The sequence below is a fragment of the Xyrauchen texanus genome, chromosome 8 (genome assembly GCF_025860055.1).
Source record: "Xyrauchen texanus isolate HMW12.3.18 chromosome 8, RBS_HiC_50CHRs, whole genome shotgun sequence".
Lineage (NCBI taxonomy): Eukaryota > Metazoa > Chordata > Actinopteri > Cypriniformes > Catostomidae > Xyrauchen > Xyrauchen texanus.
The window spans coordinates 38,350,821-38,375,820 of NC_068283.1; the positions used below are offsets into that span (position 1 = coordinate 38,350,821).

Here is a 25,000-nt window from a genome sequence, read left to right on the forward strand (position 1 = left end):
GTACTGCTTACTGGCTGTGAAAATGCACTACAGCATCAGAAATGAGCTGAACATCAAAGAGCAAATGTTGTTGTGTCCTTTGAAGGGCATCATCATTAAGGCTGTTGGAGTTATTGGTTTATTGGATAACACCATGCATCATTCAGCAGTTTACGAAATTGAGTGACGTTTAATGATTTGAGTGTGGCATTAAAATACAATAAAATGCATTATTAGCTTAAAGGGACAGTTCACCCAAAAATGAAAATGAAAAAATGAAAAATAATTTACTCACTCTCATGCCATCCCAGATGTGTGTGACTTATTTTCTTCTGCTGAACACAATTTAAGATTTTTTTGTAGAATATTTCAGCTCTGTAGGTCCATACAATACAAGTGAATGGGTGCCAAAACTATTATGGGTGTTAAATCCATATATTCAGAAGTGATCTGATAGGTGTGGGTGAGAAACAATATTTAAGTGATTTTTTTACTATAAATTCTCCTAGCTGATCACTCAATCTCCACTTTAACTTTCACTTCTTCTTCTGTTTTTGAGGATTCACATCCTTCTTGCGTATCACCCCTACTGGGCAGGGAGGAGAATTTATGACAAACAATTACATGAATATTGATCTGTTTCTCAACCACACCTATCATATCTCTTCTGAAGACATGGATTAAACCACTGGATTCATATGGATTACTTTTATGCTGCCTTTATGTGGATTTTGGAGTTTCAAAATGTTGGTACCCATTCACTTACATTGTATGGACCTGCAGAGCAGGTCCATACAACAAAAAATCTTAAATTTTGTTCAGCAGAAGAGAAAAGTCATACACATCTGGGATGACATGAGGGTGAGTAAATGATGAGAGAATTTTCATATTTGAGTGAACTGCCCCTTTAAAGCTTAATGTCAATATCTCTGCACCTTCTACTCTTTGCAATTCTTACACATTAATTTCGTGCACACGTCCAAATTTGTGTCTTTTCCTGCCACTCAGTATTTTACACAAGAGCCATCAGATTAGAAAAGTTAAAAAACACTGTGCAGAACTTTGAACTGGATGGCTCTTTACAAGCACAAGTTTCTGGAAGAAAGTTGCTCTTTATGGATAATTAGTAGCCAACTTGTTTAAAAAATGGGACACCTAAAATGCGTACTTCATCAACAGTCAATAAGTAAGTTCTTTATCAATTCAGCACATCCTCTGAAAGTACAGCAATTCGGATGCAGCCTTGGTCACGCTAATTCGCAAAGTCGGTTATTGAGGTCACCAGCTTCTTCTGGTTTGCACAAGAACGTTTTGACACCATGGGACTGTACAACTGTATAATTGTCCAATCAGTAACGTTCAGGTCTCCGTTCATTCCACGAATAAATATTGCTGGTATGCTATGCCAGTAAAAACATAACATGTAATGGATAATAATACATAATAACCTGAATATCGCTGGACATTTTTCCTGTTGAGAGTGCTGGAAATGGCCCAGGTTATCCCGTTAGGAATCCTACAGTCACTACGCTCAACGGGAACCGTTCCAACTGTTCTCAGAAATGTAGCTTGTTTCTCATGGCCTATACATCTTCATGTCACACTCTATTGACTCCTCGGAGAAACCCTGTGCTCTGTTATTAAACCTTGAGGAGATATTTTTAAATAAATCTTGCCGTATACGAGCCCCTTATACAGTTACTGTGACTTACTTGTTTGACTGCTTGGGCGGGCGTCGATAGAAAACATTGGCCCATAAAAATTTCCAATTAAATCTCTGGCTGACATATTAGTCGCGCTAATATTTCAGGGCTTCTGGGCAGTGCATGAAAATAAACAAAATAGGAGGGGTGTCGGCATGTTCCGTTAAGTAGACAATGTTTCCTTTTGGACTATATTCACAGCAAAAAAACGGGCCATCTTATTGCATCAGTGTATAAGTGCACAGCTTGTTAGTCTTTTGATTTATCTCTGTGCTTTCCATGTTCTCATGTTTGTTTTCATAAATGCAACACACCCACTGAGTAACTGGAGATTAATTTATAGCACTTTCATATTCACTTTCATATGTTCCACTGTAATCAGGACGTGCTTCATGAACCGCCTTCGGATGCAGTGAAGCACTGGGGAAAATCTCCTATTCAGAAGCTCTTCCAATTTCAAGTGAAAACATGTTGTCAAATTAAAACATCTTTCATCATCTTAGAAGGAGAATGGAAATTTCATAGACATATTTTTCTTGGGTCCTTATCCAGAATTTAATCATCTTAAATCCTAATTGGACTTTCACAGGCGGTGGCTGAACTGTTAGAGCGCGTGGCTGGCAATGCCAGGGTCAAGGGTTTGATTCCCAGAGAACGCATTTCTGAGAAAAAGTGCTGCATGATTGCAGTCAATGCAGTGTAAATCTCTTTGGATAAAAGAATGTGCCAAATGTGTAAATGTAAGTGTTTTACCAGGTAAACGCATTAAAGCTATAGTATAATCAAATAAACGCAGGAAAAACTAAACAAATGTGCTAATGTGCACCAATGTGCTAATTCTACAAATGACACTAATTCTACATCTGAAGGTTTGATGTTAAGTATAAAATCCATACTTTTTAGGGTTGCCAACATTTTACCACATGAGTATGGGATACTTGAGCATTTTGAGTGCTTCAATTCAGGACATTTTAGCTGGGATATTGGGGATGTTTCCCCCTTGAGCGTTTTGGCACTTAAATACAGGAAATATTTAAAAATTCGGGCCGTCCTGACTAATGTGGGACAGTTGCCAAGCCTAAAATGTTTTTGCGACAACATTTATTTAAAATGTGGCAGTTTAACATGTGTTTCTGTTATGTTTGGTGTCTCTTTGATGATAACTGTAAGGCTAAATTTGATTACAAATCACATTTCTCTTTGACAACTGTACAATAAATTTTTTTGGCAATTAAAGCTGTCCAAAATATCAGTCTTATTAAAAGCTGAAATTCTTGAAACAATCAATCTTGGCATTAGTCGGTGCAGAATAATCTTTTATTATTATTTCTTTAAAAAAATATATATATATATATATATATATATATATATATATATATATATATATATATATATATATATATATATATATATATATATATATATATTTAAAAATATTATTAAATTTTAAAGAACATTTGTCCATCAAATCAAAGTCACGTGATGTAACACGTAAACTGGCATTCTGTGGGCAGCCATGTGACAAAAAAAACGAAAACGATAATTAATGATAAATGGCATTTTTATGAAAAGGCACATTTTGTTCAGGTCATTTGGATAATTCTGAGAAAACTTCTTTGATGCTAAAATTCATGATATTTGTAAAAATATTTTTTTATGAATTTTATATACAGTAAATATATATAAATGATTAAGTTGCATCGAGTACATGCTCCTGTACATGCTCCCATATTCAATCTGCAAGGAAAGTGTTTTAAAGGTTCACTCAGTCAGTTTTTTCCTCATTCAAATGTTTTAATTCCTAAAGACATGAAGTATAATTTTGCAATATATGTAGGAAATCATGACGGCTCACATTAAAATGAAGACTTTAGTCATATCAGTAATCTTATAAAAGCTGTTTTGTTCTACTTGGAGAGGGTCCCCTCATGGGGGCTGCCATGTCAGAATCACATGACCAGCTAAATACTACTCGCTTAATCTCAGTAACCGCCCTGTTATTTTACACTTTCACTCACTGATTAAAGTAATCATGACTGACTGTGAATACTAAATATCAACAATTGCATCTGAAACTGAAAACTATTGATTTTAATTGATGCTGCATCTAAACTACAAGGTGTCAGTGTAAGTCAAAGATGACAAAAAGACTAAAGTTACTGAGTGCATCTTTAATACCTTTTACTTGATGGCACTATGTGACTTTGTGCTCTCTAGCGACATCTGTGGTTCAAATTTAAAATTGCAAGCAACCTGCAGAAGAACAGTTTACGCCCGTCGTGTTTCGACACTACTACTGCTCTTTTCATCTTGATATTATTATGTTTTATGATTAAACATTTAAAAATGAAACATTACTTGTTTTGATGAACTACATGACACTACACTCAAAGTGTTTTACATGGAGAACAGGGGACTCTGAATCACCACAAGTATATTTGAATGTGATTATTCAAGTGTTTTATCGAATATTGTATTATACTTAACAATTTTAAGAGGTGAAACTACGTGAAACTGCTGATTCGAGTTCAATGTAAGACTTAATCTCGTCAACAAAATCAATGATGAAACGTTTGTTGATGGAAGGTTTTTTTGATAACGAAGACGAGACTGAAAAGGTGCTTCATGAAGATTATTAAATTATTTATTAAAGCATACTGTTGACGAAAATATGACTATAATTATACTGCAAGATATAAACAGAAGAAGAAACATCTTGAGAATCTGTAAACAGAAGAAGATGTTAGATATGATTCATTTAATCCATTAATCCAGTGTGTTGGGCATTTCTCCGCTGGAGCTGCATGAGTTGAACTTGCTAACTCCGACAAAATGAACCGCTTTAAAACGGGGTAAATACTTCATCAAACATCCCATTTATATGTGAGATTCATCAATATATCCACAACATTTATGAAACAACTTTCATCTGCACAACGAAACGAATGAACATGTGAACTTGAATTAAATGATGCGCTGGTCAGAATAATCATAATTGACCTTGCGTAACTTGATTGTGACACACGCTACATGCAATATAATATCCTTTCATGGAAAATGAAGTCTCTAAAGCATGAAGATTTCAGATTACAGGCTAACTTCCAAAAAGTAAGTAATACTTCCGTCTATACATTATTATTTCAGGAGCTCGGGTTTTCACAAGGACAGTCGGCCTATGTACATTTATACTGTATGTTTGTTACGTGTTTACATCAGAAAATGTTTATAATTGTTTTTTTCTAAATATTTGATAAGTTTGGTCTTTTACAGTTTGACACTTTAGTTTTTTGTTTATTTTGCACGTCATCATCAAGTAAAAGATATTTTCGTTTACAAAACTTTTACGTAATTTTTGTCCGTGTAAAACAGTCTTAACATGAATAAATATAACATGATGAAATATTGACTATTTTTAAAGGACATTTTCATCAAAAGACTAAAACGAAAAAATGAACTCTGCAGATGATGAAGCAAGTGAAACTTTAGACCTAATAACACTGTAAACTAAAAACATAAAACGAGCAATAATGGGGTTTAAACATACTTTATTAAATATGAAAATAATATGTACAAGCAGTCAATTTCAGAAGTCATATGTTTTGGTAAACACGCACAGTAACTTCCCCTGACAACAGATCGCGACCGGTTTACATAAGTATAATGACAACCCTACCAGACAACATACTGTATCCAATCCAAGCATTATAGCAGGTAAACAACTTCAAACGGATGACGGATAAACCTCCATCCAGACTGCAGCGATCCCATCCTGAACTGTGTGACCGTGACTGACTGAACTGAACACGTGACAGCCGGCACTTCTTTCCTGTGTTTACGGACATGACGTCATGACACAAAGAAGAACGACACAAGCCAGCGATTTCACGCCAACTCCGACCCGATAGCTCAAAATACACGTTATTTTTATAGTCTTACCGAAATAAATTGGGGTCAGGACTTTGTTTTGACCACTGATTGTTTATGTACTTAATCGATAATGCCAATTTGTTCATTTATAACCAATAAAATCGTTCATAGTGTCACCTTATTCCACCTTATTTGTCAATGACCTTTTGGCTGAATCTGCTATCTCTCTATGGCTCAGCGTAAGCATCATTCAAGTTTTGCCTGGCCTCCTCATATTTCTTACAGTTGTAAGAAAGAGTTTTTTAAAGGCTGTCCCGTTGTGTATTTACTGTACAAACCCTGAGCAAATTGTTCCTTCAGTCATTCAGTCCACCTCAATAAAATATCACAAGCTGTCTCAGAGGTGAAAGAGGAAGACAAGTGGAATTGAATGGAGAAAAATGCTAGATTGAAACCGAGCACACGAAATAAAGACATTCGTTGTAGCGCTGGACACCAGACGCTGAAAAGAATTTGGCATGAATGGATCGGCTTCCCTATGGAAAATAAATCAGTTTGAAAGAGGGAGACCTCAATGTGAGCTCTTCCCATCGTTTTTGCATTCCTTCAGTTTTCCAGGCCCATTTAAATCATCCTCGCGTCAGGCCGACAGGCTGCAGATGTATGCCAAATCAGTTCCACTGCAGCTGAGTCCAGGGTTCAAATCCCCAATGATCCATAAATAGGAATCTCCCTTGGTTCACACCATGATGTGGCATGGGACAGGAGGATTGCACGTTTCCACTGCAGGTGTTGTCACTCTGCAACGCCCTCTGGTCTCATTCTCTCTCACCAGCTGAGATTTACAGCCCTTGAAATGCACTATGAAGCCTCATTGATGGTGCATTTCTGGAATGCAGTTGTGCAATGAAGGGAAAGCTTCCATGATGAGCTTTACAAGCTGCAGTTGACTTGGGTGATTGAAAGGTAATGGAGGAACGTGTGTGTCTCGGTAGCATTGCTGAACTGGAGCGTGGCACCCCTCACCGTACAGAGGTTCAGTTAAGCTATATATTTTGTTTGGGGGCGGTGGGGGGTGTTATCACATTAATTTATAAAGATAGTGGTAATAGGATCGGATACGATGAGTAGAGGAGGTGGGAAATAGATCTGAAATATCATGAGATGGAATCAAACTTGCATCATCCACGTAGAACATATATGCTAACCGCTAGGCCAGAGCTCTGCCAGAGCTTGTCAGATGTCTTGCGATATTTATGCCATCTGTATTGTAGTATGACAAGTGTGATTTGGAGGATGCATAGTTCCCTCTAACATTACATTTTACTCCAGGTTGTGGGTTTGAGTTGGGGGGGAAAGGTTATAAAACATACATTCCTCTTCACTGTATTACAGCCTGTACAGCTGGAAAAAAAAAACGAATTTCACAACTCGCTTTTGGCGCCTCTCTGTGGACATTTCACCCAGAAAATGGAGCGCACACGTGGCTATACGCCCAACGACACTTACCGCTTTGGCCACTGGGGGAAGCGTTTTCAGCCAATTTCAGTGATCACAGACTGATTTTAGCTCAAGAAAATTCAACCTACTGGTTCCGATTTCACTGTGACATCACATTGGTAGTTCTGAGGTGGATCTAACGCTTTGAAAGAATGGTAAATAGTCTGCTGTATAGCACTTTTTGAACCTTAGCGGTATTCAAAGCACTTTACACTGCATCTCATTCCACTAACACACCAATGACGGCAGAGCTGCCATGCAAAGCGCTAGCCTGCTATTGGGATCAACTTGGGGTTCAGTGTCTTGCCCAAGGACACTTCAGCATGTGGAGTCGTGTGGGCCGGGAATCGAACCGCCAACCCTGCAATCAGCGGACAACCCGCTCTACCACCTGAGCCACAGCCTATTTGATATATTATTTACCTACTGTATATAGTGCCTTTCTAAAGCTCAATGACACTTTACATCTGAGAAAATATCTAAACAAGAGTCTAACAAGGGAAGAAACTAAAGCCGTTAGAGTTGAGAGCCTGCTGTCAGTCAGTCAATTATAGAAGCACCAAGAAATTGAGATAAAGCGAGCAGTCTGGCTGAGATCTGTAGACACCCTTAGTGTGCTGAAGTCCAACCAATCTGCCACACGCTCTCGATGCAGTCTACCCCACAGCGGACAGGACGCTGAGTATAGCGGAGCTGTAAATTACAAACTCCAGGTGACCATCCATACTAACTGTGGTTTGACCATCTTGTTGCAAGCCTGTCACACTTAACTGCACAAACTTCCTGTGAACTGTAGAATTCTTTTGATTAAAGGGATAGTTCAACCAAAATTGAAAATTCTGTCATCATTTACGCACCCTTGCATTGCTCCAAACCTGTATGACTTTTTTTCATCTGTGGAATGCACAATGTTATAGATATCACTCACCATTCACTTAAAGGATGCACTGAAAATGAATGGTGACTGAGGCTAATATTCTGCCCAACATGTCATATCGGTTTGTAACAACGTGAAGGTGAGTACGTAATAAAACATTTGTATTATCTGGGGAACCATCCCTTTAAATGGCTTCTACATTGATAAGGTGTTCCCACTGAAGATTTAAAGATTCAAAGACTACTAACATACCAATAAAATATACTGAAATGGAAAACCAATTTTCTTTTTTTTTTTAAGTGCTTGCTAGGGCGTAACTATGTGGTTGCTATGGTTGTTATCGTGATTTTATGTGGTTACTATGTTCTGGGTGGTTGCTACTGTAGGTGGTTTCTTACTGGCTATAGTCGAAAGTGTATCTTCCCAAGTTTCTATCATATACTGGTCTGTAGATATTTACATTTATGCATTTGGCAGACGCTTTTATCCAAAGCGACTTACAGAGCCCTTATTACAGGAACAATCCCCCCCGGAGCAACCTGGAGTTAAGTGCCTTGCTCAAGGACACAATGGTGGTGGCTGTGGGGCTCGAACCAGCATCCTTCTGATTACCAGATTACCAGTTATGTGCTTTAGCCCACTAGACCACCAGTTTTTTTGGCCTGATGTTTTTAACAGCTCATGTCCAATCACTTTGAAAAATAACAGCCCACATTACCTGATCAAACCACATAATTTGAGATAACTTTCATGTCTGTAGCACAAATGGCTTGGGACAAGTCACATGCCAAAGTTTAACACTTAAGGTAAAGGGTTTGTTCCAATCCTTTACACTTATTGACCAATTGTAAAGTGATGATTGCCTTATAAAGCACCACTATTTATAATATGAAATAACAATTGTGTTTAGAAAGCCAAAGCCCACTGTGTCATACATTGCAATTAAATACACTTGTATCTAGGTGGGATCAAGCCACCGGGTGGGAAAGGATGAGGCAGAGAACTTCCTGCTGTGAGCCAGATGTACTGTATTCTGTCCCTGGAAACACACTGAAGCCAATTACATCCTGAGAAAGAGAGCACACACAATGCTTTGACCTGTGCAACTGTTTGTCTGGTAACCCTTGGCAATGACAACATGCAATATGTCATCACTCTGTAACAGCCTTTCTGTATCTTTCAGTACAATATGGTACATCAACTCCACAGACATGTCTGAATGTTTGAAATATTTTGGATTCAGCTGAGTTGTAAATTCAAAAGTGGATCAAAAGTACTTCAGGGTTTGATGTATTGGGAATGCCAAAATAAGAAACATTTAGACTAATAAAAATGTCTATACTATCTCTACAGTACGATACTACCCTTCTCATAAATACAGCATACTACTGTAAAAGATACTGGGTGCATTTCAATCAGTTCCCTAGTTCAGTATTCAGGGTACTGATCGGCGAGTCAGCCATTTCTAGGGCTGTCCGAGATGCAAAGTCGTTCCAGTGCAGTGAAACATTCGCACTCTAAAAATTCCCAGAATGGCCCATAAAAACCAGGGAGCATTGTTGCTCTCTAGGTTCCCTGACCGGATACATCGTCATGTCTTCTGAGAACTTTCAAGTCGTTAGAAGATGAGAACAAGTGTAAAACAATGAAGTCAAAGCCTTATTTTCTCTTTTAAAGAGATGTTGTTTGAAATATCTTTCATCCATAATGACCATGAAAGGATAACAATCTTCTAAAGGAATAGTTCACCCAAAAATGAATATTCTCTCATCATTTACTCACCCTTATGCCATCCCAGATGTGAATGACTTTCTTTCTTCTGCAGAACACAAATTAAGATTTTTAGAAGAATATTTCAGTTCTGTTGGTCCATACAATGCAAGTGAATGGGTGCCAAAAGTTTGAAGCTCCAAAAATCACACAAGTCAGCATAAATGTTATCCATACGACTCCAGATGTTAAATCAATATCTTCAGAAGTGATATGAGGTGTGGGTGAGAAACAGATCAATATTTAAGTCCCCTTTAACTTTCACATTCTTCTTGTGTTTTTGGTGATTCACATTCTTCATGCATGCGCCCCCTACTGGGCAGTGAGGAGAATTTATAGCAAAGATATACTTAAAGACAGTGTCATTTATACAGCGACGTTGTTGATAAATACAAGCTGTGGTTTAATGCGTAAGCTTGCAATTGTCATAAGTGTCACAATGTTCAGTGGATGAACACCCTTGCCCAAATACATGTTCACAATGTACTGATTCACGACATAGGGAGCTGATTGAGGCACACCGTTTCAAAAAAGTCTTCAGCTGTTTAAAAGCAATTAATCAAGTTTTATGGGTATAATTTACTTTAAACTTGAACATTTATGATTTAAATATGTCATGTGTTCAACTGTACCTTCTAAGGTTGTGCTGTTTTATAGCTTGTTTTCTTTGCAGTTAATATTTAGGGTGCTTTTGGTGCAGACCAAGTCAATTTTATACCATCTTTATAGTAATCTTCTTTATCTAATCATCTTTATTTCTCAGAGTGGCTTGTTTACGATTAAATTGCCTTCAGAGAGCTGCTCACATTCTTGGAATCTCTTCCAATGCTTCTGTGGCTGTTTTATGTGTATAAAGTTTTGGTGAGAAATTTCAAGGGACAGATCAGTGGCATCACGATTGGGGTCTCTTGGGGGGCTTGAGCCCCTAATCTATTCTGCCAAGCCCCTGATCTTTCATAGGTACCCCCGGACTGACGGTGTACACTCCTGGGTAAACAATAAACAGCTGCCATTAGTACTCACAGTGATTACTCAAGCAATTCTGACCCAAATATTCCAATGCAAGGGGGGTGGATTGTCTGTTCCAGTCTGTATGAAAACAGATAATTTGGTGGTATTCTAGAAGTTGACTACAACATTTTTAAATGTCACAGATGCATGTTTGTTTTTGAGGAACTATACATTTATTTATAATGTGTAAAAAGGAATTGCTAAGGAAATAGTGAGCGTTTCAGCTCAGGCCCACCAGATCTGTTGAGTGATGTTGGCTTTTGTGCTTTATTTGGGTTGGTCACATGACACAAAATTCCCTCCATTTCCCATTTGAGTGTGTAGAGGGCAGACAGCATATCTCAACAGCGCTATCCTGCGGAAATAAAGGTCGCCATCTGGACAAATATACCAGTCACAGAGCTCAAGCTTTTGCCACGGTCTGAAACTTTGTCTTCATGTACACAGACACACACACACACACAGACAAACATGCACGCCATGGTAATTTTAGGCATAGTATCCTGTTAAATAGTCAGTTTATGCAGAAAGCATTTCCCCCTATTTAGGAATTCTGAAGGTGTCAGGGAATGTTGGGAATTCATTGGTGTAAATGAGAAATCGACTGATTTCAAGGACGTAGAAGATTAAATGCAAGGGTTTGCTGAAGTGATGATGTCATGATAGAAAAAGCTGAAAAAATTTTAAACTTTCGCATTTCTGCGTTTTATGCTTGGCTTGCAGCAGTTTTTATGAATTCAAAAGGAATTTTATGCTGTGAACTAAAGTGTTTGTCCCTCAAACAAAGTCTTAAAGGATCTATGACAGCATGACAGCAATTAATATAGAAAAGTAACATGTTTTACTTATTTGATTTGTTACTGTTGAACCGTTATTTTACTTGTTACTTCCAAAACTTGCTAGAACCAAACATAATTCACTAAGAATGAATTGCGGCTGGTAAAAGCACGGCTTATTTGCATGTGCTGTCTGCGCTGGTTTAGCTCCTGATTCACTAAAGGAATTATGCAGATCAGGCATTGATGCAAATGTAAATCATCAATTATCTCAATGCAAATTATTTCTAGCTTTTGGTGAGGAACAACCCAAAATTGACAGAATCTTTGTGAAAATCTTGACATCCCTAGCATGTTGAGAGAAGCTCATTCACAGTAGAATATTTGTTCATGTTTTGGTGCTAAACAGTGCATGTTTTTGCAAGTGTAACTTTTTTGATGTCAAAATACAGTCTACTATCCCAGTTTATTGTTCATTGACAACTATAAATAGGGCACTCTTGGGTTTGCCTGCCCCAAATGTATAAACACTGAGCATCCCAGGCACTATCAAAACATTGATGTATTCATTTTGAGCGGCCCGCTCAGCTCAACACATCCATTTCTATCTAAACCTATACTTGTAGTAAACTGTTCAACCGGGAGAATATGAACGTCCATGGCAGATGTGTTACAGAGAAATTCGTAAGATACTCAGAATGTGTATCTTTGTTTAACAGTTACCAAGAACTGTACTACCTCATGTTCTGTATCGTCTGCGCCGCACACCCAGCTGCTGTTCAATCAGGCGATGTTATCGGACAAGCCGATTGTTCTGCAACGCTTTCTGTCCAGAGTGTTTATGCTATAGTTGCCTTGTTTATTATGACATTAAAAATAAATCACATTTTATTTATTATGGCCTATTTGTTCATATGGAATCAGAGAGTGTGAAAGGACATAACGAGTCTGCGGCCCTGGATAGATTACCGCTTCCTCAACAGAATAACAGTCAAGTTCTGTTGTCCACTTCCCCTCGCCTTGGAACTGTTGAGAGGAGCTACAATTTTCAACAAGCTGGACCTTCGCAGCGTGTATAACCTCATTCGGAAGGGAGATGAATGTGACTCCAACAGGCCATTACGAGTACCGTGTGATGTCGTATGCCCTGTTCAATGCCCCCTCCATTTTCCAGGGGTTCATGATTGAGTTGTTCCGAGAGTCTAAATAGATGACATTCTGGTGTACTCCCCGAATAAGACTGACCACCGTCAACATGTCGCGCTTGTGCTGTAAAGGCTGAGGGAATACCACCTATACCTCAAGGCTGAAACATTTTAGTTTCATCAGACATCCCTCCAGTTCCTTGGCTACAACATCAGCCCTAAAGACAGATGGACGAGGGGAAGGTAGAGGCTGTGCCACTCCTTCCACCATCAAAGAACTCCAGTGCTTTTTATGATTCGCCAACTTCTACAGCAACATCCTTTCCTGGTGCTGATGGACCACAGAAACCTTGAGTATCTTCTGGAAACTTGTCGACTCAATCCTCGCCAGGCACGATGGGCCCTCTTCTTTACATACTTCAATTTTACCATCTCCTATCGTCCAGGAGTCAAGAACCTCAAAGCGGATGCTCTTTACCGTCTCTTCTCTCTGGAGGAAAACACTCAGGAACCTGACACCATACTTCCTCCACATGTCATAGTAAGCCTCATCCAGTGGTCCCTGGACGATAGCATCGCGGAATCCTCTGCCACTGAACCTGCTCCGCCAGGCTGCCCTGCCAAGAGGATTATGTACCCACTTCCCAACGTCTACCACTCATTAACTCCGTACACTCCTCTTTGGGCACTGGCCACCCTGGGACCAATAGGACCCTCTCGCTCTCAATCTTCCCTCTCTCCCGAATACTAATCACCTGAATCTGCCTTCCATCACAACGTCAGTCAGCTCCACTACATAAGCCTCACTCACTCCTCACTTGATGTCTGGTCTCCCATTGAATTCAGACTCGCTTACATGTAACTTATCTGTTCTCCCGAAATTCTCCAAGTTTCCTCTCCAACGTCATTCCAGCGATCTCTCCGTTTCCTCTCCAATGACTACTTCAACTTGTGTTTGTGTCACCTCAAGGATAGTCCCTACATCAACATGAACTATCATCAGGTTTCTGTTCATCACACCAGCTCAATTCTGCATGTTTGATACTCACCTGTTTCCCTGTTTGTGTTTGTTCAATAAATACCTGCCTTCTGGTTCAAACACCATCATTAAGTCTAGGTTTCCATAACAAAAGGTGCACTCAGTAATTCTAATCCAATACACTTTTTGTCAAATTTTGCAGATATCTCACAGTATGCTAGCTGTCCGTTCTGTAGGTGGGCTGAAAATTTTTTTGTATTTGTACATAGCCCTGGCTCTGTAAATGGGACAATAAATAAATGGATCGGGCCGATTCACACAACACTACTCCAACCAATCACAACAGGGGGTGGTTCTTTTGGTTAGCAAACCGAACTGCTATTGTGCATGAATTTGGGGGGCGGAGCTTCCAAATGAGAACTGAAGGGAGGGGTGTGTTTGTTTTGGCAGTTGGGTTAGAATATCAACATTATTTCTCAGGAATTGCTGAGTGCACCTTTAAGGTCTAAAGTGGGAAATTTCAGCTTGGGTATTCCCACCAAAATGCTTCTGATTTTCTGACAGTATGTAGAAACTGACAGTGCAGTCATGCACAGGCCACCCAGTGGTAAAGCATGACTCTGCCTGATTCATCTCTCAACAGCCAATGACAGAAAACCTTCATCTATCATTAACTCCCTATTGGCAGCCACTGTGCTGATGTTGTCATAATTGGACTCTGTTAATTTCTGTGTCAGCCGCAACTGCTGCCTTTGATGTTTGTTGGTGGGGTAGGCAGAGTGTCCACAAGTTAGACGGACACTTTTGTGTGTACTGAATTATACTGAAATACAGTCTAGAGAAGGTAAAGACCAGTCCATGTGACAGCTGATCTGAACAAATGTGGGCTAATTGACAGGAATAATAAAAAAAAAGGTCTCTCTTTCTGTGTGTGTGTGTGTGTGTGTGTGTGTGTGTGTGTGTGTGTGTGTGTGTGTGTGTGCGTGTATTTATCACTTTGTGGGGACCAAATGTCCCCATAAGGATAGTAAAACCCGAAATGTTTGACCTTGTGGGGACATTTTGTCGGTCCCCATGAGGAAAACAGCTTATAAATCATACTAAATTATGTTTTTTGAAAATGTAAAAATGCAGAAAGTTTTCTGTGAGGGTTAGGTTTAGGGTAGGGTTAGGTTTAGGGATAGAATATAAAGTTTGTACAGTATAAAAACCATTATGTCTATGGAAAGTCCCCATAAAACATGGAAACACAACATGTGTGTGTGTGTGTGTGTGTGTGTGTGTGTGTGTGTGTGTGTGTGTGTGTGTGTGTGAGCTGTTCTGGTCATGAAGTATGTATTTTTTTGTGTGTGTGCTAGCATGTGTAATCCAACTGTGTGTGTGTGATCCAACTATGTGCGTGTGCGTGTGTGTGTGTGTGTGTGTAATCCAACTATGTGCGTGTGTGTGTGTGGATAATCCAACTATGTGCGTGTGTAATCCAACTGTGTGTGTGTGTGTGTGTGTGTGTGTGTGTGTGTGTGTGTGTGTGTGTGTGTGTGTGTGTGTGTGTGTGTGTGTGTCTGTGCGGGTCTGGGTGGTTTACGAGGAAATTGTTTTAGGTTATAAACTGGTAATTACAAGCGTATTATGCAATAAATGTAGTTTATGAGGACATTTCTAGTGTCCCCATAAATCAAATCACTTAAAAAACAAACTAAACAATGTTTTTTGAAAATGTAAAAATGCAGAAAGTTTTATGTGATGGGTTAGGGTTAGGGTTAGGGGATAGACTATGTAGAGTCCTCATAAGGATAGCCACACAAACACAATAATTGGCTTTTACTTTGTAATTGTACTAACGCCAAAACATATTAACCATTAACTTAAATATTCACTTTGTTTTAAATATCTTTTATAGTATAAAATAATCACAGTTAATCTCATGATTTTCGACCAGTTTTGTTAACATGTTTAACATCTTTAATTAATATCTTAAGTTAACAAGTCACCTTGATTTAAATATATATATATATTAAAAAACAATCCTTGTGGGTCCCTGGACCCCAGTTTGCCAACCCCTGCCAAAGACATCTATTGTTTTAAATCAAGCTTATTTTCATTTCAAGAGCTTTGTAGTAAGTGCTTTTGTAGTATTCAAACCCTAAAAGATTAATTTTTACATGTTATAGGCCGAACTCCCATAAACATTACCCCCCGACTTACCTGAATATTTGGTTACAGACTTAAATATATATATATATGTTAATTGCTTTATAATAATTTTTTTTCTTTTGGGGATATCAAAGCATTTGATATATTGTATGTATTATGTATAGTTGTGTTGTTGCATTGTACTTAACTTCAAAGTACCTGCATTTAATTACATCTGTAGTTACACTTTTTACCTTAACCATTAAACCTAAAGCTAAACCTAACCCCATCCCAACCCTTACCCTAATCTAAACACAAACCACAACCCTACCCCTCAACCTTAGAAGCAGCCAATTTTAATCTTAAGAGAATATGAGAATATTGCTGAACAACATGTAGTTGCACAATTAATACATTGTTTTGCATGTATTTTATTGTTAGTACATAGTAGTTTAAGACACCTAATATAAAGTGGGACACATTTAACTACATTTACATTTATGCATTTGGCAGATGCTTTTATCCAAAGCGACTTACAGTGCACTTATTACAGGGACAATCCCCCCCCGGAGCAACCTGGAGTTAAGTGCCTTGCTCAAGGACACAATGATGGCGGCTATGGGGATCAAACCAGCAACCTTCTGATTAACAGTTATGTGCTTTATCTCACTACACCACCACCACTCCAACACTTACTAACACTTACACAACTCTGCAATACTCTTAAATCCCAAAAGTCATGTTTACGTGTCAACTACTGTTGTGGTTGCCCACTGAATGAACGTCAGCACAGTCGGACTTATACACACTGTCATCAGTTTGACAAACATTAAACACTAATTACATACAAGGTATGTTTAGTGGCATGAAAATAACTTACTGACGGTCATGAGCTAAGAGGACATTCTAAAAGCAGCACTATAGTATTACCATGTCTTTTCTAACTATAGTGCAGCCACAATCATTTTTTTGTAAGGGGAGTATCCACCTGTGTCAAACCATTATTCACTTTCAGCATCTCACTAAAGACCCTCCAGTTTATCAAGACAAGAGTATTTCAAATGCGATATCACTGCAAGACCTGACACCTGTTGCAAAGCTTTGGCAAGAATCTCAACCGCTGGGACAAAACACAGGCACAGAGATCCAAAAAGAGAATAAAACAATGCCCAAAAGACCGATCACAACTAAACTCTGACTGACGGGGGATTAAAAACATAAATATTAGTGGGGAAACAATCAAAAGGCCAAAGCAAGCAGAGCCTTCCACCAGAAAATGGACCACTTCTCCTAACCAGCCTCTATAACCAGGATATATCATGTATTCTCTGAACTCCCATAAACCTCTGCAAAGCCTTTTTGGCCCAGAAATCATGTGTGTTTTGAATTATGAGCTCAACAAAACAAAATCCCTAAAATATGGAGCTGCATGCACAGAGAAACCCATTACACTGGGGTTTGGACTTTGAAATCCCCAAAATACATCTCCTTTGTTTTTTGATTTTCCTTTGTTTTTGTTCCTTAATCTTCATCGGTACTTCACCACATGAACACAAACCAACAATCCTACTACAATCGAACAGTTTTAGGATGTCAAACATCGCTAGCGGTTAAATGGATGTTTTAAATTTGTAAATAGCCATAAATTAATGAAGTGTAATGGTCGTGATTTTACACCCGGTCCCTTATCAGGCTAATCAAGCCTCCGAGAGGGATAAAGGCCGACTGCGGACGGTGGTGCGACAGAGAGAGAAGGTTTACGGGCAGCTGTCCGTCATATGTGTGTGTTTGTGTCTTTTGGTTTATTTCTTCATTAAACTATTATTTATAATGTCAAGCCAGTTCTCGGCTGCTCCTTTCCATTGAACTGCTTTACAGATATATTCAAAAAATGTTCCAGGTTCATTAATCGACAGCATTTGTGGTTGTCAACATTGAATTACCACAAAGAACTTATTAAAAAGTTCAAAAATATTTTGCCCGCATTATGTGACGTTTAGGCCAAACGTGCCAACACGTGCATGCATGAGAGAGAGAGATTTAGGATATTCATTGATTTTCGGTGGCCAGATGAATATGAGTTGTGGTGAGTTTTGTATGGAGGTGTCATTCTCTCTCCCGATGCAAATGTCATCTTGTGAGTTGAATCATTTGCCCTGAGTGACTGCAGGGTCCCACAAGGGTATTAGGAGGTGTGTGAGTTTTCATGTTGTGGGTGTCAGACCCACCTCTTAAAGACTGACCAGCAGCCCACCTGCTTCCGATTAACAGCCCAAAGTCGCTCCTGCTTTCTCTCTCCATCTTATGTCTTTTCTCTCTCTCTCTCTCTCTCTCTCTCTCTCTCTCTCTGCTATTATTTTTTGTTCTTTTTTGCAATTTTCTTTTCATTTTGAAAAAAAACTTCCTATGATCACACAGAGTATAATGTCAGTTTGATCATTTTTATTTCCTGCTTTTGAACAAATAAAAAACGTTTTATTTATTTTTTGTATTTTTTGTAATCCCTGCTGTAAAACACTACATTAAACCAGCCTAAGATATTTTGCTGGTTTTAGCTGATTTAACCTGTTCTGTCTCCCAAACTGAGCAGCTGACCAGTACACAAACCCACTCTAAATCCAGCACAAACACCAGACTGACCAGGTTGAAAGTCCATCAAAAACCAGCTAACCAGTTTAGGCTGGTTTAAAGGAACGTTTCCAGTTTAACACAAATTAAACTCAGTCGCCAGCATTTGTGGATTAACGTTTAATACAAAACTGTGGTTATTGTAAAGCACTCAAACTGGAAGTGAATGGGGCCAGTCCATAAACATTAAAATACACATGTTTTCAAAAGTATAGCCACTAGATGTTAACATTAACAATATATGTGTTAACATGATTTTAGTGTGATCAAATCAGGGATTTACTGGCGTTACGGAGTTTATCGGATAACAGGGTTTACTGACGTTACTTTGCCATGACATTGAAAATGTAATATTGAATAAAACGTTATACTGATAAGGCTATTATGTGATTTTATCATACTAACACATATAATGTTTACGTCTTGTGACTATACTTTCGAAACAGTGTGTATTTTACTGTAATGCTTATGGACTGCCCTCATTTACTTTCATTGTAAGTGCCTCACTGTAATCGTGATATTTGCTGTTTTAAAAAAATAAACAAGCTTCACTTGCATTGAACCCGAAACCATTCTTTAAGCTCAGATTTTCAGCAGGGATATATGTAAAGATATATTTTAGAAAGTGCTATCATTTTTATACCCCCTTCCAGTACGTATAATCTTTTTTTCAGTCAAGTTTCTCTTCATCCTGATTTCCACAACTACATTTATACACACACTGAAGTAACTGAATGTCTGGCAGTGAATCGTTGTTTTCTGTAGGGGGACTGAGGGGTATTATGACATCAGCCATTTGCACAATCCATTCAGGAGACTCACGGTCCGGCAACACCGCTGAGAAACCCACAGATGGTCCACAGACCCAGAACAGCCCCTCATAGTAGCCCAGAAATCTTCTCTACAGTTCCTGTTAGTCTGCTCACATCATAGCAGGCCAAAAACACTATGACCCAGAGGACCACACTGGAACAATGCATGGAGATCCAGAGCAGTTTTTTTTTTTCTGAAGACAATTCCAGCAGTCTGCTTTATGTCAAGAGCTGCGATGCACGTCTGGCTTGTTCTCCCAGTGACCATTAATTACCTTCTAACCACATGGATTACTGTGTTAACTTGCTTACATAAACATTCAGTGCTGTAAACAGCAAAGTTTTGCTAAAGAACACAGTAATCTGGAAACTAAATATATGACACCACAATCAGAGATGTAAGAAATGAATCCCTACTAAACGTTTATGCATAAATCTGGTGCGCAGCATGCCTTGTGTCTATTTTTAGGGCTTTCAACTTTGTGTTGGACGGAGGATAGAGCTGATTTGGTATTGATTTAATCGCAGAACTCTGAAAAACCCCTGCCTGCTCAACATACATTTGTGCACAAGGAAAGAGAGTTTTATGTTTTGGGCATGTGAAGGGAAGAGGCGGGAGAGTGAGGATCCAAAAGCAGAACTTTAATTGTAAACAACAGAAGAGGATACACCGTTGAAGGTAACATTCGAAAAAGAAGGTAATACAAGCGCACAACATACAAACAAGAACCACCACAGGAGCAAAGAGGATATATATATATATATACACAAGGGCTAACAAGAAGACGAGGAACACCTGGAATAAAATGGGGAGGGAAACCAGGAAAACAGACATGGCAATGATTTCAAAACACTTTCAAAATAAGATTCCTTGGGGGGAAACATAAGAATTATTTGGCAATGGCCTTCCAAAAAGCAGAATCCTCATCTCAAGTCCAAGCCTAAAAAGGTTTTCTATGAAATGTCTCTCCCAAGAAATCTGTTAATCATCAAAAAAAAATATTCTGCTTGTATCAAAGGAGATTTATCACCATTTCTCAGAGCCAACAACATAATTAGCTTTATCCATTCCTAATGTGAATTAAACATGGTTTTACAACAGTAACTTTAAAACAAGCTTTTTATAGTAAAACCACTGTAAGCACAACATCTACCGTGGTTTTATTAAGCGCCGCCGATGGGTCATGAAATGTGAAAAATGACCATTTTTGCCTGTAACTTTTGAACCGCATGGCAGCTTCCTAAACATAGAAATACATTCATGGAAGTGGTGAGCTTTCTATGGCACTGAGTGGTACAAATGTATTCTGTTCTATTCTATTTTATTCTCTTTTATTCTGTTCTGTTCTGTTCCATTCTATTCTATTCAACCCTAGTCTACCCTACCCTGTCCTTTTCCATTCCATTTTGTTCCTTTTTTCATCTTTTCCTATTCTATTCTATCATATTCTATTCTATCATATTCTATTCTATTCTATCATATTCTATTCTATTCTATCATGTTCTATTGCATATTTTACCCTGTCCTTTTCCATTCCATTTGGTTCTATATTATCTTGTCCTATTCTATTCTATCATATTCTATTATATTGTATTCCATCATGTTATATTGCATTATATTTTATTCTGTCCTATTCTATTCTTTCCTGTTCTACCCTGCCCTGTTCTTTTCCATTCCATTCTATTCTACCTTTTCTTGTAGTGTTCTATTCTATTCTGTTGTATCAAGTTCTATTTTATATATTCTATATTATCATTTTCTGTTCTGTTCCATTTTATCCTATCATGTTATGTTGCATTTTATTCTCTTTTATTCTGTTCTGTTCTGTTTTGTTCCATTATATTCTACTCAACCATATTCTACCCTACCCTGTCCTTTTCCATTCCATTTTGTTCTGTTTTTATCTTGTCCTATTCTATTCTATTCTATTCTATCATGTTCTATTGCATTATATTTGATTCTGCCCAGTTCTATTCAGTCCTGCTCTAACCTGCCCTTCCCTGTTCTTTTCCATTCCATTTTGTTCCATTTTATGTTCTATTTTATATATTCTATATTATCATGTTCTGTTCCGTTCCATTCTATCATATCCTGTTCTTTTCCATTTTATTCTCTTTTATTCTGTTCCATTCTATTCTATTCAACCCTATTCTACCATACCCTGTCCTTTTCCATTCCATTTTGTTTCTTTTTGTTTATCTTTTCCTATTCTGTTCTATCATATTCTATTCTATTCTATCATGTTCTATTGCATATTTACCCTGTCCTATTCTATTCTGTCCTGTTCCATTCCAATTTGTTCTATATTATCTTGTCCTATTCTATTCTATTCTATTCTATTCTATTCTATTCTATCATATTTTATTCTGCCCAGTTCTATTTTGTCCAGCTCTACTTTGCCCTGTGTTTTTCTATTCTATCATATTCTATTCTATTCTAGTCTATTATATCATGTTCTATTGCATATTTACCCTGTCCTATTGTATTCTATTCTGTCCTGTTCCATTCCATTTTGTTCTATATTATCTTGTCCTCTACTATTCTATCTTATTCTATTCTATTCTATTCCATCCTGTTCTATTCCATTATATTTTATTCTGTCCTGTTATCCCCTGTTCTACCCTGCCCTGTTCTTTTCCATTCTATTCTCCCTTTTCTTGTCCTATTCTGTTCTATTCTATTCTATTCTATTCTATTCTGTTGTATCATGTTCTATTTTATATATTCTATATTATCATGTTCTGTTCCATTCCATTCTATTATATCCTGTTCTGTTCCATTTTATTCTCTTTTATTCTGTTCTGTTTTGTTCCATTCTATTCTACTGTACTCTATTCTACCTACCCTGTCCTTTTCCATTCCATTTTGTTGAATTTTTTATCTTGTCCTATTCTATTATATAATATTCTATTCTATCATGTTCTATTACATTATATTTTATCCTGTCCATTCCATTGTATTCTACCTTTTCTTGTCCTGTTCCTATTCTATTCTATTCTATTCTATCATGTTATAGTACATTCTATTTTATCCTGTCCTGTTCCATTCTATTCTATTCTATTCTATTCTATTTTATTCTTACCTGTCTGTTTCCATTCAATTCTGTTCTATTTCATCATGTCCTGTTCTGTTTTCTTTTATCATGTATTGTTCTGTTCCATGCTATTATATTATATTATATTATATTATATTATATTATATTATATTATATTATATTATATTATATTCTTAAATTATTTGGTGATGTTTAAGGCATTTTCATACAGCAAAAGTGATTTTTTTGTTTTGAGCTGTATGCATTAGATGATGTCTTTTCATTTGTACTTAAAAGTCTCATCATCATATTCCACAATGTATATGTAAATATACAGTAGAAACACAGAAATACATTTAAATGAACAACTACGTTAACTATTTTAATAATGTAAAAAATATGTTGTTTTTTTCTGTGCTATTTGATGATGATTATGGTATTTCCCACAAATACCTACCCTGGCTCTCCTCATTCCAGAAAGAAATAGAAAGAAGAAATGTATCTGGGCAGAGAGACCTAGTTTTAATTATGAGGAATTTGATCAAAGCAAGAAGATTTGTACCACATGTAACAATCTCTTTGAACAATATTGAAACAAAACTTACCAGCTTATTTAATACTATCAAAGATTATCTGTTACAGATTCTACATTGTGTCTAGCTGTTCAACTCTGCAATTCTGCGTGCGAAAGCAAAGCATGCTGTGAAAAACACAGTTGCTGTCAGTCATCACTTATATCATGATGATGCACTCATTCGCCATTCATGGGAACAAACTTTTATTTTTTACCGCATGCCTACTGACATAAAATAATGTATTGCAAAGCAATATTTGCATATGCATGAAAGCCATCTGACAAGTATGTTAAAATATCTATTCAATGTTTATTTTTATTTTTCCATGCAGCTATCGGATCGACAAAGTGACAACTGATGACTTCATAAAATGGACCCTTCTCTGATAGCTTAATGAAAAAATCTTATGTCATGGGGTCATGCTTAAAACTTCTTGGATAGAGAGAAAATCTTTTTGAGGCAGGAAACATGACAGGCCAAACGAAAAGCACCTCAGCGTGGAATTTAAACTCAAAGATGCTGATAAAACACTCGTAGGAGCCAAGTGTCATGTCAAAATTGAGAAAATGCAGAAACGGGATTCAGAAATCGTTTTTTTTTTTTCAAGTACTTTTGTGCTTGAACAGCATTAAAGATGCTTTATCTGGAGACCCTAAGTTCTAGCTCAAGGTCATCAGCTCATATTTTCTACCTTTACAAGAGGAAACTAACTTTTAATATAGAGTTTACACTCAACTTGCCAAAAATGTCAACAAAACTCATTTAATCTTTCCTTCAATCTGATATAGACACCTGCCTTGCAACAACAGGACAAGCCTTTTCAGCAAACTCTCTCTCTCTCTCTCTCTCTCTCTCTCTCTCTCTCTCAAGAATATTTCCTTCCTACTGAATAGATATTGAAAGGCATTTCCAACCCGGTTACACAACTGCACACCTACCCATAAATGGATGCTATCCTTATGGCCTATACAATGTTTTTGAAATCTGTGGCTGAAAATGCAACAAAACTTGAAATGTAATGAACTGAAATGTATTAAATGTAGATTGCATTCATTGCAATGAATTGTAGAAACTTAAAGAAAATGTGAACATATCAAGTAATCAAATGAGTAAAGATTATTTGGAAAGTTATAATGTATATGGAGATATGCAAACATCATACTTGACAGGTACATGTTTTTTTCTGGTTACTGTGAGTTTATTTACTAAAGTTGGTCATATATTTAGCGGGGAAAAGGCCCATTCGTTTCACAACTGCTATTTAAAAAATTATTTGTGAAGAAAACAGGAAAAACTATATTCTAAATTAGAGTGGATGCACTTTATTTAGTGATTTGTCAGTATTTTAACAGTCTATTCGAATAGATTTTGAAGTGCATCGTTTCAGGTCGGATTTGGTCGGTTTGCTGATGTAAAAACGCAGATGTGAAGACAAAAATGGTCTCAAACTCCTAAGAGTAAGGATGATCGTTAGTCTGATATGTTCATTTGCATTTGGATATTGTAATTTTGGGACTAAACCAGGAGCTGATCAAATAATCGGGACAAAGAATGAATGTTCAAAGTTGACCTTCCTCATTAAGTCTTTGGAGAATTGTGCATGCACATACAATAAGTGCATGATAACTTTCATAATAGAGTAACGCTTTACATAAATCTGATATATGCAATATATGCTAAATACATAAATATAGCCTATATGTTTAGATGTGACTTTCACAGACATAAAACGTCACATACTTGTACATAAATGCAACTAAATCATATAAAAAATTGCCATTCTCATCAATGCAACAACACACCTTTTCCAAAACACTAGTGGAATTGGAATATGTGGGCAACTAATTGTATACATGTTGATATATAGCCATAAATCAGATTTCTGTATATAACTGTATACTTTAACATTTCATAGCCATTAATAGACATTTATAAATTGTCCACAGATTAGTTATTATGTCAAGAAACTAAAAAATAGGAATTTTGTGTCTGACTCATTTCTGAAAATGTTATACAGCACTTTGAAACTAAAAGAAAGCAGAATGAACTTACCGACGCATTCGTTCGCCTCCCGGGCCGTTGCGCGTTGCCACGGCCGGTCATAGTGGAACGGCTTACACCTGTCACACTCCGGTCCCGCCGTGTTGTGCTTGCACTCACACACCAAGTTTCCTTCCCGGTCTTTGACGCACTTCGACGCGTGTCCGTTA

At 37.5% G+C, this 25,000-nt stretch overlaps 1 protein-coding gene across 1 annotated transcript in view; it reads right to left on the reverse strand.

Annotated features, from left to right (window-relative positions):
* Positions 1-25,000, reverse strand: part of LOC127647842 (netrin-1-like) — a 63,430-nt gene that overhangs the window by 37,095 nt on the left and 1,335 nt on the right. The window contains exon 2 of the mRNA XM_052132331.1: positions 24,843-25,000. This exon is cut by the window's right edge and continues 881 nt beyond it. Coding sequence (XP_051988291.1) covers positions 24,843-25,000 — 158 coding nt within the window. The remainder of the gene's footprint in view (positions 1-24,842) is intronic.